This window comes from Esox lucius, chromosome 6 (assembly GCF_011004845.1).
Source record: "Esox lucius isolate fEsoLuc1 chromosome 6, fEsoLuc1.pri, whole genome shotgun sequence".
NCBI lineage: Eukaryota > Metazoa > Chordata > Actinopteri > Esociformes > Esocidae > Esox > Esox lucius.
In genome coordinates this window covers 3,085,690-3,103,610 of record NC_047574.1, presented here as the reverse complement: position 1 = coordinate 3,103,610, position 17,921 = coordinate 3,085,690, and the positions used below count along the sequence as shown (strand labels likewise).

Here is a 17,921-nt window from a genome sequence, read left to right as displayed (position 1 = left end):
CTGAAAACCCTTTACAGACTGTAAAGGCTTTTCAGTCTGTAAAGGGTTTTTCAGTCTGTAAAGGGTTTTCAGTCTATAAAGGCTTTTCAGTCTGTAAAGGGTTTTCAGTCTGTAAAGGGTTTTTCAGTCTGTAAAGGGTTTTTCAGTCTGTAAAGGGTTTTCAGTCTATAATGGGTTTTCCAGTCTGTAAAGGGTTTTCAGTCTATAATGGGTTTTCAGTTTATGTAGGGTTTGTATGTAAATGTATCAACTGACATTATACAACATATAATTCAATTTGTACTGTATCAATTGACATTACGTAACATTAAACCTCATTCAATATATCTTTTATCAACTGACATTATATAACATTAAACCTCATTCAGTAGGTACTGTATCAACTGACAATATATAACATTAAACCTCATTCAATAGGTACTGTATCAACTGACAATATATAACATTAAACCTCATTCAATAAGAACTGTGTAAACTGACAATATATAACATTAAACCTAATTCAGTAGGTACTGTATCAACTGACAATATATAACATTAAACCTCATTCAGTAGGTACTGTATCAACTGACATTATATAATATTAAACCTCATTCAGTACAGTAAAACTGACATTAACATTACAACTCCTCAACACCTTGTTCCCTCCACTGTTCAACCTGCTCCCTCCATCCTCCTGTCAGACTCACCCTGTGCCCAGTCCAGCCTTGGTTTGATGGGGATGTTGTCTGAGTTAGTTCCAGCCACTGGCGCTTTTATGCTTCTTCCATCAGCCGAAGGTTGATTCTGAGCTGAGCTGGAGTGGATTCAAAGGGTTGCTTTTCACATGTCCATTGTACTTTGGTCCCAGACAGTGCTCAGATATTGGCCTCAAAGCCTCTGACACTGGCCTCAAAGCCTTTGATACAGGCCTGAAAGCCTCTGACACTGGACTCAAAGCCTCTGATACTGGCCTCAAAACCTCTAATACTGGCCTCCAAGCCTTTAATACAGGCCTCAAAGTCTCTGATATTGGCCTCAAAGCCTCAAAGCCTCTGCATGAACATGCTCCTTTCAGGCAATTTGAGATCTGCCATATTTTATTGTAAAACGTAAACATGTCCTTCTTGTAAGATGCAAGTCCACCGAAAGGAATCTGGACCCTCCAGGGGGAATCCAGTAGTAACAATCAGAACGTAGAACTAAATGGCCATGAGAGACTTCCTGAATTCCTACTATCAGTATGTTTTTACTTTCTCCTGGAACGTGCGTGTGTGTGTGTGTGTCCATTTTTGCACGCGATCATTCAGTTAGTATTGCCTATCTCCATCTCTCCTGTGCCAGGTTTGTCTCCGGGGAAATGAATACAGGATGAAGCCAGGAGGATTTGTAAAGAATGTTTTCTTTGAGGGGAAACTTGTTTAAGAAGCGATTATCAGGCCATTCTGCCGTTTCAGGTCTTTTGGATGTGTAATATTGAAACAATTATAGGCCTCTCCAATAAGATGGACCAGAGATAATTAGATTCTTACACTGGAGGACGTCTGCAAGGCAATTAACGTGGTCCACCATCCATTTGGATCCCAGCCCTAACTTAAGGTTTTGAAGATCTGCTACAGTGATGTGTTCTGTGGGGAAATAATAGCTCTTCCACTAACCCTGTACTGTAGTCTACAGTACACACAACGGACACACTCACACACATTCCGATATCTGCACAAGGGCTGCAATGGAAAGATAGCAGAGAAGCTTCTGGAAGGGGGCACCGATGCATTTTAATCTAATTAAACAAAACACTGACCTACCCCTCCTCGGATCTGTCTGGCACACCCACGCGCACGCACACACACACCCCTTTAGATCTCTCACGCTCACACACACGCGCATACACACCCTCAGATCTCTCACGTTCACACACGTGCGCGCGCACACACACACACACCCCCTCAGATCTCTCCGGCTCCGGTTGTGGTATCTCTACCTCTGCCATAATCCATATCCGTAATAATTAAATATGATTCACAAATTCAATCACAGGAATTAGGAAGCATAAGTATTTAGTAATAATCTTTATAAATCCTAATTTATCAGGCCCACCGGAGGCTTAATGGCAGCTAATCCGCGGACAAAAGGCCCATGCACATACGCAGTCTCAACGTTTTTGCAGACGAACATTTAGTCCTTCAGGCAACCTCTTTCAAACACCACGAAATATAAAGAATGTGAAGGTATAGATCGTTCTGTGTGGGTAAGTGTTTGGCTCTGATTCAGATAATGACTAAACTTCTCATTTGTTCTAGGACGTTCAGTCCTTCGGGCAGCCTCTTCCATTTGATCTGAATTTTGGAGTGCTGCTCAGATCTTTCCTTCGCCAGACTACTCTGAAGATCCTTTGGGTTCTTGGATTCTCTGCGTGACGTAGATGTTTTACTGATTACTCTGCCGTGCGTAGTGACTGACGTGGAGAAGCAAAACCCAAACGGGCAGTCTGTTAATGAAGTGTATTAGGGAGCATATTGAAACTGGAGACGGGACGGTGGGTCACTAACATTGGCTGGGGAAGCTGACCAACAGGCCAATGGGAATTCACCAACAGGCCAATGGGAATTCACCCACAGCCAATGGGCACAGAATGAATTCCAAGGGGAGGGACTGACACATTTGAGTCACGTGGTGTCCATCAAGTCATGTGGTTCTGACAAAACCTGAAAAACATTAAAGTTCCATAAAATGATGTATTGGCTATGATGTGATATAGTAAACAGAAAGATCACAACACCACTATTTTTGGATACATGGTGAATAAAATGCATCGTGTTTCGCCCCCAAAGCAATGTGTCGAGGCTTCTTCGTTTTCCACAATACAGTTAAAGGAGATAGTGGAGTTTTTAGCCTACATCACAAATTAGCCTACAAAACAGTTGTGTGTTCATAGCTTGTTGATATCAGATTGTGAGTACAGACTATGCAAAATGCATAAAAAATGAACACCTGATGTTTTGTTCAAGAGAAAGATTAATTTGATGGAATCCAAATGTCAAGAGGGTTTCTAATGCCCATGTGTGGTGAATGTCAAGTTCTGTGATGAAGTGGTTCGGACAATTGTATTTTGGATCTATAATAAGATAACATATGGAACTGTTTTAAAATGTCCATACCATAGATTTTATTTGCAATTTGATTTTGAGTTAAAAAGAAGAAACCAGTTAAGGCCTAGTTCAGCCGGACCGCAATAGAAAGTATTAACCTCTGGAGATTCAAACCCGGGTCGCCCACGTGAAAGGCTGTGTCGCTAACCACCACAGCACAGAGCTCGTCAGCCTTTTGTGTCCATGAACAAATCCTCTTTTGCCACTGGCCATTTAAACAGCTAATTGGCCATTTGTGAATGACATTGATACAGTTAAACTGGAAAGGTTTCTTACTAAGTTTACCTCCACCACAAATAGCGTCTATGAACTGTTAGCTTTTGCCACTGGCCGTTTGAACAGCTTATTAGCCAGTAATAGGCTTTACCAGTATCTACTAACTTACTGGAATGGTCATAGGAATTGAGCAATTGCTAGCGAGTCTGCCAAAGCATTTTTTTTCTTTCATGGCATAACAACACACTTTTTTCTCAAGAAAGGTGAGAATAACTAACTTTTTCATGAAGTGAAATGATAAGAGAAATAAAATGGAAATAAAATAAATAAATGTCCTTGTTCACAATATATTCAAACTTGAGCCTTCCACGTGAGAGGCACTGTCTTTTACCATAACGTCACGGCATTACGCATTTCACCAACGTCACGGAATCACTCATTCACACACACATTCAATCACTCATTCACACACTCATTCAATCACTCACTCACTCATTCAATCACTCACTCAGTAAGAGACATTCGCTCTTCTTTGCCGACTCCACTGACATGGTCCGGCAAAAACTCAAAGCTATAAAGGTACACAAAAAAAGTTTTAAATCATAGAAAATGACATACCTATGCTTGGTCCTATGCTATGCCTCGGCATTTAAAAAATCTACTTAACAGTAAAACAAATAATCACTATATACAATCTTCTCCATTGTTAAAGCAATTACAGTGAGGCAAAAAAGTATTTAGTCAGCCACCAAATTGTGCAAGTTCTCCCACTTAAAAAGATGAGAGAGGCCAGTAATTTTCATCATAGGTACACTTCAACTATGAGAGACAAAATGGATTTTTAATGAATTTATTTGGTCACCTACAAACAAGCAAGATTTCTGACCTGTAACAACTTCTTTAGGAGGCTCCTCTGTCCTCCACTTGCTACCTGTATTAATGGCACCTGTTTGAACTTGTTATCAGTATAAAAGACACCTGTCCACAACCACAAACAGTCACACTCCAAACTCCACTATGACCAAGACCAAAGAGCTGTCAAAGGACACCATGAACAAAATTGTAGACCTGCACCAGGCTGGGAAGACTGAATCTGCAATAGGTAAGCAGCTTGGTGTGAAGACATTAACTGTGGGACTGCCACACTGCACGGGCAACCAAGGAGTGGTTTCGTAAGAAGCATTTCAAGGTCCTGGAGTGGCCTAGCCAGTCAACAGATCTCAACCCCATAGAAAATCTTTGGAGGGAGTTGAAAGCCTGTGTTGCCCAGCGACAGCCCCAAAACGTCACTGCTCTAGAGGAGATCTGCATGGAGGAATGGGCCAAAATACCAGCAACAGTGTGTGAAAACATTGTGAAGACTTACAGAAAACATTTGACCTCTGTCATTGCCAACCAAGGGTATATAACAAAGTATTGAGATTAACTTTTGTTATTGACTAAATACTTATTTTCCACCATAATTTACCAATAAATTCATAAAAAATCCTACAATGTGATTTTCTGGATATTTTTTTCTCATTTTGTCTGTAAGTGTACCTACGATGAAAATTACAGGCCTCTTTCATCTTTTCAAGTGGGAGAACTTGCACAATTGGTGGCTGACTAAATACTTTTTTTCCCCACTATATACTTAGTTTATATTATATTATTATATAACAATTACTGTTGTGTTCCTGAGAGGCCACTTAGTCCAACTCACATGGGTATGATCTATTATAATATAGTTATATATTATCTATATATAACTTTTAGGTCCTGAGAGATAGTTTTATACAAAACCTGGATGTTTTGTTGCACTGAGTATTTCTGAATAGCTATTCCAAATGATTGCTTAATCTTGACGTTTTGTTATATTTCCGTTTTCTGTAAACATTTTGCAATATTGAGATTCAAACTTTTAATAATACAATTCAACTATATTTATGACGTGCTACAGCTTTCGTCTTTGTTTTAAGCCTAGAGTCATTTGTGAGAGAGGTGTATACTTTTGCTCCAAACTAGATTTGTTCTGTGACTGCTCAAAACTAGATTTGTTCTGTTTTCGCCCCTGCGGTGAGGACAGGATGACTGCTTAGTGTCTCAGTGGCCAGACAAATGAAAGCAGGGCTGTCCAACCCCATTAGTGAAGAGTTACCGTCCTGTAGGTTTTCTGTCCAACTCTAGTTGCAACTAACCCAATTTATGTTTTCATTCAGCTACAGTGATTATGAGAATCCGTTTTGATGAATTATGTTTGGAGAACTAACGGGACAGTAGCTCACAGGAACAGAGTCAGATGGCCCTGGATTATATCAAGGATTAATTAAAGATGACACTTGAATGTCAAGAGACGGCATTAGACCACTAAATAGATTAAGTTGTTGATACGAGATGGAGGGCCAGTTCTATTAGCAGCTACACGGCCAAAGCTTTGTGTCGATACATCTTCATGTTCATTTTCTGCAGGTCGGGATTAGGGCCCCCTGGATGCGACACTGCGGTTTGTCATTTGACCTCTCACTGTAAATGCGTGTACGATAGACGCTGTCAGGTAAATCAGAATGTTACTGAACAAAGACAGTCCTGGGTTGCAAGCACCGTACAGGGGCCGGGCTGGGGACTGTACAGGGGCCGGGCTGGGGACTGTACAGGGGCCGGGCTGGGGACTGTACAGGGGCCGGGCTGGAGACTGTACAGGGGCCGGGCTGGAGACTGTACAGGGGCCGGGCTGGGGAATGTACAGGGGCCGGGCTGGGGACTGTACAGGGGCCGGGCTGGGGACTGTACAGGGGCCGGGCTGGGGACTGTACAGGGGCCGGGCTGGGGACTGTACAGGGGCCGGGCTGGGGACTGTACAGGGGCCGGGCTGGGGACTGTACAGGGGCCGGGCTGGGGACTGTACAGGGGCCGGGCTGGGGACTGTACAGGGGCCGGGCTGGGGACTGTACAGGGGCCGGGCTGGGGACTGTACAGGGGCCGGGCTGGGGACTGTACAGGGGCCGGGCTGGGGACTGTACAGGGGCCGGGCTGGGGACTGTACAGGGGCCGGGCTGGGGACTGTACAGGGGCCGGGCTGGGGACCGTACAGGGGCCGGGCTGGGGACCGTACAGGGGCCGGGCTGGGGACCGTACAGGGGCCGGGCTGGGGACCGTACAGGGGCCGGGCTGGGGACCGTACAGGGGCCGGGCTGGGGACCGTACAGGGGCCGGGCTGGGGACCGTACAGGGGCCGGGCTGGGGACCGTACAGGGGCCGGGCTGGGGACTGTACAGGGGCCGGGCTGGGGACTGTACAGGGGCCGGGCTGGGGACTGTATAGGGCCGTGTCTATCCATGGACTAGCTCCATCAATATTCATTCATTATTAAATTTGCTTGCTTCTGCGACACGGGGTGATTCCTTCCCCCGTAAAACCAAAACGTGGGTGCACCATGTGTTGTGTGATAGTAACAACGATAATACATCCATGAATAATGCATCTTATCTGTTGCACACTTTCCAGCAAACCAAAGTGCCACATTACAATTAATAAATGAACATGAAAACATTGCCAACAGAGCATAATGCCTGCTCTTTGAAATCCTCTTAATACAAGTAATAGCTGACAGTTATTGTCTGCCGGAGTTGTTTATCAGCCGGTTGTAAGCCTGTGTGTCTGTGATGAAGGTAGGTCAAAATGCACACACAGACGCAACAAGAAAAGACAGGATGAGTAACAAGGACAACCGTCCGTACTTGCCGTTTTTGATGTTGAGCAGATGCTCTTCTCCAGAGCGACTTACAGTTGAGGTTACGTGCCTCACTAAATTTCTTCACGCTGTCGGCTCGTGGATTTGAATTGCTGACTTTTAGTTTGCTGGCCGTGATGTTCTAACCACTAGGCCTTTTGTCTGCCTTTATACGGGCACAACAGCATGCAGGGACATGAAGTCCAGCGCAGCCTACAGAGATTTGCCAGTTAACAGATGGACAGGGCTTTTTTTGTGAAAACAACAGAACATTCTGCTGACCAGAACTCTCGTTCTAAGAAATCACAGTTCTCACCCAGCAGTCGGGCACTGTAACTCAACCACGGTGACAGCTTTTAGCTACCCCCCCCCCACCCCCCACCCACCCCCTCGAAACCAACCAAAGGCTTGGGCTGTGTTCCAAATCATACCCTATTCCCTTCACTGTGCCCTGCTCTTGATCCGGTCGGCTTGGACTGTGAGGACCGGGTTGCCATTTGGGACGGACCCCGACTTCCTCCTTTCCTCGTCCTGCTGTGCTGTGATGAGCTGCTTTGTGATGTAATCCTCGTGAAACCCAGGAACAGGAACAGGAGGGATGAGGGGCAAACGGAGGGGGAGAGGAGAGGGAACGTGGCTGAAAATAAGAGACAAATGGCTTGTTTGCATTGCGAGGGAGAGAGTTCAACGCTAGACAGACTTATCCTGGTTAATCGTTTCCATGGCGTTTGAATCCTCACCGGCGTCTTCGGTACATCTCGGTTAAGGTCCGGTCAGGCTAAATGAAAGACAGGGAAAAGGGAAGACAGTACAGGAAGAGCGAGACAGAGGGAGGGAGAGAATTGAAGAGTGGAGGAGAGAACAGCAAGAGACACTTTACCGGAATCCTGCTTCAGTGGTGTCTCTGCTCTCTCCCTTGTGGCCTCACTGTGCTCTGCTCTCTCCCTTGTGGCCTCACTGTGCTCTGCTCTCTCCCTTGTGGCCTCACTGTGCTCTGCTCTCTCCCTTGTGGCCTCACTGTGCTCTGCTCTCTCCCTTGTGGGCTCATGGTGCTCTGCTCTCTCCCTTATGGGCCCACAGTGCTGTTAGCTCTGCTCTCTCCCTTGTGGGCTCACGGTGATGTTAGCTCTGCTCTCTCCATTGTGCTGTATAAGACTGGTATTAGAGAGATTATGAGATGTCACAGTGCCAACAATCGATCCATCTAACTGTTTACCTGGCAGCAGAATACAGAGCGAATGGGATGAGGGGTACGATAATATAAACAAAGAGGCAGAAGATTGGCGAATAGGAGAGCGAGATAGAGAGAGAGAAATAGAGAATGAAGCAGAGAGCAGAAGGGAGAGAAAGAGAGTGAGAGATATGTAGGAGAAAGTTGAGAGTAGTTGTTTCAGAATGATAGACATGATATTATATTTTATAATCAGTTTATATTATGAACACACTGGGAGGTCAGAGAACATGCAGGTATGTTGATAGCCAGAACCACAGTGAGGAAGTGGACACAAGGAATTCTGGAGGAGAGGGATAGCTATGTGAAGAGCTACAAGAGTGTGTGAAGCCTGGCTGAGAACACGAATGTGTGCATACTCCCTGGTGCTCAAACACACACGCAACATGTATGTTTGCGTGTGTTGCTGCGTGTGTCTGGCTAGTAGCCTGGCTGACGTTCAACAGACAGGCTTCCCTCTGTGTTGAGAGGAGCTCCGTGCCGACGTGGAGAATCAAATGCTTCTCTCCCTATGACGTCCGTCTTTCACAGTATGCCAGTCTGTCACACACACACACACTCATAAAGTAAACATGGACACACACACACAAACACACAAAGACACACAGACAGGTGGACGGACAGACAGACAGACAGACCGAAAGATGGACAGAGAGACGGAAAGACTGACTCTATCATGGCCTTATATTCTGTAATGTCACTGGGGGCGGGGTTCTGATGGGTGTGGTGGGACAGGGAGGTCTTGGGGGCGGGGTTCTGATGGGTGTGGTGGGATAGGGAGGTCTTGGGGGCGGGGTTCTGATGGGTGTGGTGGGACAGGGAGGTCTTGGGGCCGGGGTGTCCTGGATGTGGTTGGGGGTGTTTGGTTAGAACAGTATCTGTATGTGTCTTAGGAGGTGGACAGAGCTGCGAAATAAGGGGTATAGTCTGCATATCTACATTATCTACATCCATCATATCTATGCTATCTACTTCTATCACATCTACATTATCTACATATATCACATCTTCATTATCTGAATCTGTGTTGAGAATCTTAGGTGGATTTATGTTTTGTATTTGTACAAACACCCCCACAAACACACACAAACATTTCAGACCCATTCCCAGAACAAGACCCCATTGCGTGGGGGAGGAGAAGAATTTCTCTTTTAGCCTCGTGTTGAGTGTTTAAGCGCAGCTGTCAATCTGTAGATGTTGACACGCGTGTGTGTGGAAACAAACACAGAAAAATACATGCAAGCTAAAAACGCACGCACACACACACACACACAAACACACACAATCCCTGCTGTTGTTTTATAGGAAGATATGTCTCTTTTCATCAATACCTCTGCAAACGAGAATGCAATTGGTTTCTGCAGGGCGTTTGAATAAACCCCTGTGACAATACTGCCACCTTCAGGCTGCTGGTGGTAACTGCAGGCTACAATGGTGTCACTGCAGTGAGGGGATTTATGTAAGTGACACAAAATGGTTTCCTTATAGCGCACTTCAATAGAATACGACTCCGGTCAAAAGCAGTACTCTTTAAAGGGAACAGGTGGGCGTTTTGTCACACAGAGTCTCTGGATCAGACAGAAATGGCTTAAATGCATTTAGCACATTCTTTTAGTGGTGTGGCTTTGTCATTTTGACCTCAGGACATGCGGATGTTTGTGCTTCATCCAGAGAGAGATCGAAAACAGTTCCACTGGATGTCTGATGTGCCTCGTTTAAGGAGACAGAGAGAGATAATGTATGACAAAAGCAATGGGTGTTGTATATTTGGTATATGATATAACTAAGGACCCTGGCCAGGGCTGTGGGTTTTGAATCCCACTGGGGCTGTTTGATATTTTTCTCCAGGACCGCAGAAATCCCACATTTATGCTACAGTGCCTCTAAATCGCCCTGGGAAAAGGACTTAAATTGCATCTTTTTGATTAATTTGGATGGACACTGATTGGTGACAGGTTGTTAGAAATGCAGATCCAGAATGACCTGCTATGACATGAATGCACCGTACAACCTTATGGGCAGCATCTATAAGGCTGTGATTATCATTTAAACAGTATGCCAGTCATGATTACTAGGATGGATTACTGTGTGTGTGCGTGTGTGTGTGTGTTGGGGGGGGGGGGCACATGGTTGCCCATGTGTGTTTGTGAATGTGACTGTGTGTGCACGTGTGTGCAAGCACCAGCAAACACGTCGTTGGATTGACAACAGCACTCAAGACAAACAGTTCACACACGGTTTTAGGAGAACTTGTTCTCCTCTTCCCTCTAATAGGTTCTGGCGTTTGTATTGTTCAGATTGGGTCTAAAATTGCATAGATATGAAGAAAAAAAGGCTTCTCTCCTTCAGCTTGTTAAAAAAGCAATTATATGAGCGGCACAATAGCCATTCATAGAGCATGTTAGCTTATTGGTGTCATGGCTTTCATTTACTCAATTTGTCCCAAATGTCATTGGTGAGAGGGGGGAGGGAATGTGAGGGTGGCAGGGGACAGGGAGGGGGGAGAGTCACTCAGTAATGTTATTCTCTGAAGTTGGCACCGTATCGATACGTTTCCCTTTTGAATGCTTCCTCCATTTTGTCATGTTCTGAATTGATCTATGCTTCTGACAAGACAACAAGTTATTCTCTAGACAGTCCTGCCCTGTCACAGCTGTGGTGTTGTTAGGAAAGCGTTGTCTCTGTATGGCTTTTCACTGACCAATGTCTTTTCCTTCCCCGTGCAGAAGAGACATGTGAACAGAACAGCAATGACAGCCAGACATCCATGGAGCAAGACAACAAGACAGGTAACAGACACAACGGACAGACATAAAAAAAATAAAAGACAGAATACACACACAAAACAGTAGCAAAACTGACTCAAACACAAACCATATGGAAAACTGATACAAATCTGAACATAAACATACGGTAAAACAAGTCCCAAAAGTGTTTATTCAGGTGCTCTACAGATTGTCTACTGACATTTTAACTATCTACTAACCATAATCCTAGCAAGCAGTTGCTTAAATTAGCCACTACCTAACACGCTGTCCTGAAGCCACTACCTAACACACTGTCCTGAAGCTGCTACCCAACAAGCTGTCCTGAAGCTGCTACCCAACACGCTGTCCTGAAGCCGCTACCCAACACGCTGTCCTGAAGCCGCTACCCAACACGCTGTCCTGAAGTTGCTACCTAACACGCTGTCCTGAAGCCGCTACCTAACACGCTGTCCTGAAGCCGCTACCTAACACGCTGTCCTGAAGTTGCTACCTAACACGCTGTCCTGAAGCCATTACCTAACACGCTGTCCTGCAGCCGCTACCCAACACGCTGTCCTTATATACACTGCTCAAAATTTAAAATGAAGGGATCACGTAATTATCACAGTATAACACCAAGTCAATTAAACTTCAGGGACATCAATCTGTCCAGTTAGGTTCCAAATGAAAGTGACAACAGGTGCACTGGAGAAGCAACAGCAAAACAACCCCCAAGAAGGGAATGGTTTTACAGGTGTTGGCCACAGAGAAATGCTCTCTCTTTATCCTTCCAGACTTATTATTTTCTAGTTTAGTTTTTTGCTAGTCTCCTTGTCACTACTGGTAGCATGAGGTGGTACCTGCAGCCCATTCAGGTTGCACAGGTAGCCCAGCTCCTCCAGGATGGCACATCCATACCTGACGTCGCAAGAAGGTGTGCTGTGTCTTCCAGTACAGTCTCAGAAGCATGGAGATACCAGGAGACGGGCCGTTACACCAGGAGAGCTGGACAGGGCCGTAGAAGGGCATCAACCCAGCAGCAGGATGGGTATCTGCTTCTTTGTGTGAGGAGGAGCAGGAGGAGCACTGCCAGAGCCCTACAAAATGACCTCCAGCGGACTACTGGTGTTCATGTTTCAGACCAAACTGTCAGAAACAGACTCCATGAGGGTGGCATGAGGGCCCGACGTCCTCTAGTGGGACCTGTGCTCAAAGCCCAGCATCGTGCAGCTTAATTGGCATTCGCCAGAGAACACCAGAATTGGCAGGTCTGTCATTGGTACCCCGTTCTCTTCACAGATTAAAGCAGGTTCACACTGAGCATGTGACAGACTTGAAAGAGTCTGGTGACGGCGTGGTGAACATTATGCTGCCTGCAACATTATCCAGCATAACCGTTTTGGTGGTGGGTCAGTGATGGTCTGGCGAGGCTTATCCTTAGAGGGTCGCACAGACCTCCACGTGCTAGCCAACTGTGCCCTGACTGCTGTTCGGTACCAGGATGGAATCCTCAGACCTATCGTCAGACCTTACCCTGGTGCAGTTTGCCCTGGGTTCCTCTTGGTGCAGGACAATGCATTGCCTCATGAGGCCAGAGTGCATGCCCAGACATTGATGGGAGTGCATACAGGCATGTGGGGGCCATACAAACTACTGGGTCACATTATGAGTTGCTGTGATGAAATTCATGCTAGTTGGAACAGCCTGTGATTTCAGTTGTTTACAATCCTCCATCGGTTGGTGATTTTGGTTTCCATTGATCGTTGTTACGTAATTTGTTACTCATCCGAATTACAGAATGTACAGTAAAGATTTTGATCTTATATTTATTTCCTTCATCGAGATCCAATGTGTGATTTAACTGTTCGCTTAATTTTTTTCAGCGGTGTATATATATACACACATATAAACACAAAGACTGTTAGTGACTGTGTGCTGCTACTCTGAATGAACTTCCCACACATTCGCGAATGAGAAAGATACGCAAAGGCATCTCAATTATGTAAAGCCCTGGATGTGACAGTGACAAGTTACTTCCTGGCATTATGCTAAATTCCTTTTTTTTGTCCTAGGATGTGGTGTCATTGTTAGATTTTGAGAAGTGCCACACAAACACACACACACACACACCTAAAAGCACACCTTTTGTCGTTCTCAGCGTGGTCCAAAGTTTATATTGGGAAAAACACAAGGCTCTGAGGACCATGTAAAAAAAATATATATATATTATTCCCGAATATTCTTACTCTCTCGGACACACAGCAGAAAAGCTCTCTGACAGACGGATGGAAGCCAGCCCAGAGTGTTGGACAGCCTTCACTTCTGAAGAGATGGACAGTAACCTGCTGTGTATTAGCTGCTACTCCATACAAAATGCAGATAAGCAGACACTTGAATGGATAGATCCTTCACATTTCCTCACCGTAGAACACACACCCCCACGGTCTCTTCTCAGGTTACGTGCAGGATCGGGGATTGAATGGTCTGTACTGATTTGTAGGGCTGCAGTGTCGGAGATCCCCATGGACTCCACCATTCTGCTTTTAGGAAGGATCGCACGCACGCACATGCATACAGGCCTTTTTGTGTCTTTGTCTCTGCATGTGTGTGTTTTGGTTTTCAGGAGGAACGTGGTGTACCCCTGAACAGATATGAGCCCAACCGTCCAGTTCCTGGGTTTCTTGTCGAATCCTGAACAGTAACGATGAGGCCATATTTTGTCCTTCAGATGCACACTTGTATTTTTTGTTCTCAACTTTATCTGATGAACGTTGTTTCGGTTAACATAGCCAATCCTTCACTTCATCCTGTTTCTCTATGTGTAATACTAACTGTGGGTCTGCTCTGGGCCTTCTGGCTCTCGTAGCCTTCAAAGCTCACTGGACTCTGTGGGTGAGGAATAGGGTCTAAGCAATATGACCTTGCCACAGCAGTCCAGCATCCAAGCTACCTGGCTAACGTTGGCTAGCATGCCACACTCGCTAACAACAGGCGGTTAGAATGTTTTCATGTAATCCAGACGGTTGACGGCTGTTACTGGGTAACTTTGTTGAACGTTTGTGTCCGATACCTTCTGTGTATGTTTACTGACACTTGTAGTTTGTTCAGAAATTCACAAATGATTCTGCTGTCTTGTTAAACCAGAGAGCTCTGAGGGGATTTACAGACTAAGGTACTTATTTCAGTTATATCTGTCCCCTTCTAGTCAACAAAGACCTTCCCAAAGGTGAAGAGAAACAGAAAGATGAAGAAGAGGAATTGGAGGAGAAGGTAGAAAGCGACTGCGCCAAAGGTAACTATATTAGATGATAACAGTGTGACTAGTTGTTCCATAGTTACTGGTTCCATAGTTGTTCCTGGATACTATCATGTTGGTACTCTCAGAAAAACACTAGGTATTACCACACATCACACCGACATACTGAAAGGGAGAAAGAGAGAAATTGGAGAGGGATGTTAGAGAGAGATGCATATTAAAGAGCAAGGGAGACTTACTGATTGACAGGGGCTGTTATGGTTACGTGAGCGGCCATTTTTAACATTAAATAAACAGTTAAAATGTTGACGAGGATTTCCAGCAACAGGATGATCCGGTTTGAATGACACACCTACACTCACCTAAAGGATTATTAGGAACACCTGTTCTCATTAATGCAATTATCTAATCAACCAATCACATGGCAGTTGCTTCAGTGCATTTAGGGGTGTGGTCCTGGTCAAGACAATCTCCTGAACTCCAAACTGAATGTCAGAATGGGAAAGAAAGGTGATTTAAGCAATTTTGAGCGTGGCATGGTTGTTGGTGCCAGACGGGCCGGTCTGAGTATTTCACAACCTGCTCAGTTACTGGGATTTTCACGCACAACCATTTCTAGGGTTTACAAAGAATGGTGTGAAAAGGGAAAAACATCCAGTATGCGGCAGTCCTGTGGGCGAAAATGCCTTGTTGATGCTAGAGGTCAGAGGAGAATGGGCCGACTGATTCAAGCTGATAGAAGAGCAACTTTGACTGAAATAACCACTTGTTACAACCGAGGTATGCAGCAAAGCATTTGTGAAGCCACAACACGCACAACCTTGAGGCGGGTGGGCTACAACAGCAGAAGACCCCACTGGGTACCACTCATCTCCATTACAAATAGGAAAAAGAGGCTACAATTTGCACAAGCTCACCAAAATTGGACAGTTGAAGACTGGAAGAACGTTGCCTGGTCTGATGAGTCTCGATTTCTGTTGAGACATTCAGATAGTAGAGTCAGAATTTGGCGTGAACAGAATGAGAACATGGATCCATCATGCCTTGTTACCACTGTGCAGGCTGCTGGTGGTGGTGTAATGGTGTGGGGGATGTTTTCATGGCACACTTTAGGTCCCTTGGGCATCGTTTAAATGCCACGGCCTACCTGAGCATTGTTTCTGACCATGTCCATCCGTTTATGACCACAATGTACCCATCCTCTGATGGCTACTTCCAGCAGGATAATGCACCATGTCACAAAGCTCGAATCATTTCAAATTGGTTTCTTGAACATGACAATGAGTTCACTGTACTGAAATGGCCCCCACAGTCACCAGATCTCAACCCAATAGAGCATCTGGGATGTGGTGGAACGGGAGCTTCGTGCCCTGGATGTGCATCCCACAAATCTCCATCAACTGCAAGATGCTATCCTATCAATATGGGCCAACATTTCTAAAGAATGCTTTCAGTACCTTGTTGAATCAATGCCACGTAGAATTAAGGCAGTTCTGAAGGCGAAAGGGGGTCAAACACAGTATTAGTATGGTGATCCTAATAATCCTTTTGGTTTGTGTATGTTCAGTTCATAAAATAATATCACAATCACATGAAGTCAAATGTTCATGTCCAGGAGACAATAAACCAGAAGAAACATCTGAGGTGAAGGAAGAAATAATTGAAGAGGAGCCAGAAGAAATGGCGGAGTCTGCTGCAAGTAAGATGTTCCTACTATGTTGTGTCCCCCCTGACCCTTACTGTCCCCCCTGACCCTCACTGTCCCCCCTGACCCTCAATGACCCCCCTGACCCTCAATGACCCCCCTGACCCTCACTGTCCCCCCTGACCCTCAATGACACCCCTGACCCTCACTGTCCCCCTGACCCTTACTGTCCCCCCTGACCCTCAATGACCCCCCTGACCCTCAATGACCCCCCTGACCCTCAATGACACCCCTGACCCTCACTGTCCCCCTGACCCTCACTGTCCCCCTGACCCTTACTGTCCCCCCTGACCCTCAATGACCCCCCTGACCCTCAATGACCCCCCTGACCCTCAATGACACCCCTGACCCTCACTGTCCCCCTGACCCTTACTGTCCCCCCTGACCCTCACTGTCCCCCCTGACCCTCAATGACACCCCTGACCCGCAATGACACCCCTGACCCTCAATGACCCCCCTGACCCTCAATGACCCCCCTGACCCTCACTGTCCCCCCTGACCCTCAATGACCCCCCTGACCCTCAATGACACCCCTGACCCTCACTGTCCCCCTGACCCTTACTGTCCCCCCTGACCCTCACTGTCCCCCCTGACCCTCAATGACCCCCTTAACCCTCACTGTCCCCCCTGACTCTCAATGACCCCCATAACCCTCACTGTTCCCCCGACCCACACTGCTCAAGTCAGCTACTGTCATTATTAAAACTGAAAACTGTCATCACGATGTCTGCCTCTCGGCCACACAGTTTAAACCAGCTTCATTAAAAGAAGTAATAAAAAGCCTAGTTATCATGATGGGAGGACTAAAAGAAGGAATGAATAATGGATGCAAGAGTTTGGAGACAGACAGAATGCTGTTATGTTGGACAGTTTATTGTTAATCAGGGAGAGAAAGAGAGTGTGTGTGTGTGTGTGTGTGTGCGTGCATGCCTGTGTATACGTGCGTATGAAGTTTCGTTTTTAAATGGATGAAGTTTGTTTTTTAAGTGAGTCTTTTCTTCTCGTTGTTGTAGCAGAAACACTGATGAAAAATCCCCAAGGGGGTCCAACTGGTAAGATCAATAAAATTATAAGAAATGTAAGGTACAGTCATAAACACACACACACACATGGCCACACACACACGGCCACACACACACAGCCACTTGCCTTTTGAAAAATATTCAGAACCCTGTACTTTTGCAATTTTTTTACATCCATGTATACACAATACTCTATATTGACAAAGTTTTTTTTTTAAACCAAAAATTTTAAATGTACATAAGTATTCAGAGTATGTAGAAGCATATTTTGCAGCAATCACAGCTTGATGTTTCCTTGGGTATGTCTACACTAACTTTAAACACCTGGACCTCGGAAGTTTCTTTCATTCTTCTTTATAGATTATCCAAAGCTCTGTCAGATTGGAGGGGAGTTCTGGTGAACTGTGATCTTCAGGTCTCCTCACAGATGTTCAATAGGATTCAAGTCCAGGTTTGGCTAGGCCACAGGACGACATTCATAGACGTGAACCCGCTCTAGCATTGTCTTGGCCCCAGTCTGAGGTCCTGTGTACTCTGGATCAAGGTTTCTTCATCATCAGTCTGTATTTAGCTTCTTGTTTTTTATCCTTCCCTCAATTCTGACCAGCCTCCCAGCCCGTGTTGAGAAACATCCCCATAGCATGAGGCTCCTACCACCCTTCCTTCACTGTAGGGATTGTATTAGCCAGGTGATAAGTGGTACCTTGTTTTCATCAGATGTAGCACTTGGCATTCAGGACTAATATTTTAATTTGGGTCTCATCAAACCAGGGAATCTTTCTCCTCATTCTCTCAGTGTCCTTTAGGCAGCATGTCGTATTCCTTTTACTCAGGAGTGGCTTCAGTCGAGCCACTCCATCTTAAATGCCTGATTGAGTGCTGCAGAGATTGTTGTCCTTCTGGCAGG

General features: G+C 45.5%; 1 protein-coding gene across 3 annotated transcripts in view; it reads left to right on the top strand.

Moving 5' to 3' along the window:
* macrod2 (mono-ADP ribosylhydrolase 2) overlaps positions 1–17,921 on the top strand; it is a 659,853-nt gene that overhangs the window by 617,111 nt on the left and 24,821 nt on the right. Inside the window, exons 10-13 of one of the 3 annotated variants that reach the window (XM_029120510.2) lie at positions 11,011–11,073; positions 14,237–14,323; positions 15,903–15,986; positions 17,009–17,044. In XM_029120510.2, coding sequence (XP_028976343.1) covers positions 11,011–11,073; positions 14,237–14,323; positions 15,903–15,986; positions 17,009–17,044 — 270 coding nt within the window. Of the gene's footprint in view, positions 1–11,010; positions 11,074–14,236; positions 14,324–15,902; positions 15,987–17,005; positions 17,045–17,921 lie in introns of all 3 variants that reach the window. The other 2 variants (XM_029120509.2, XM_029120511.2) reach the window with 2 other exon arrangements.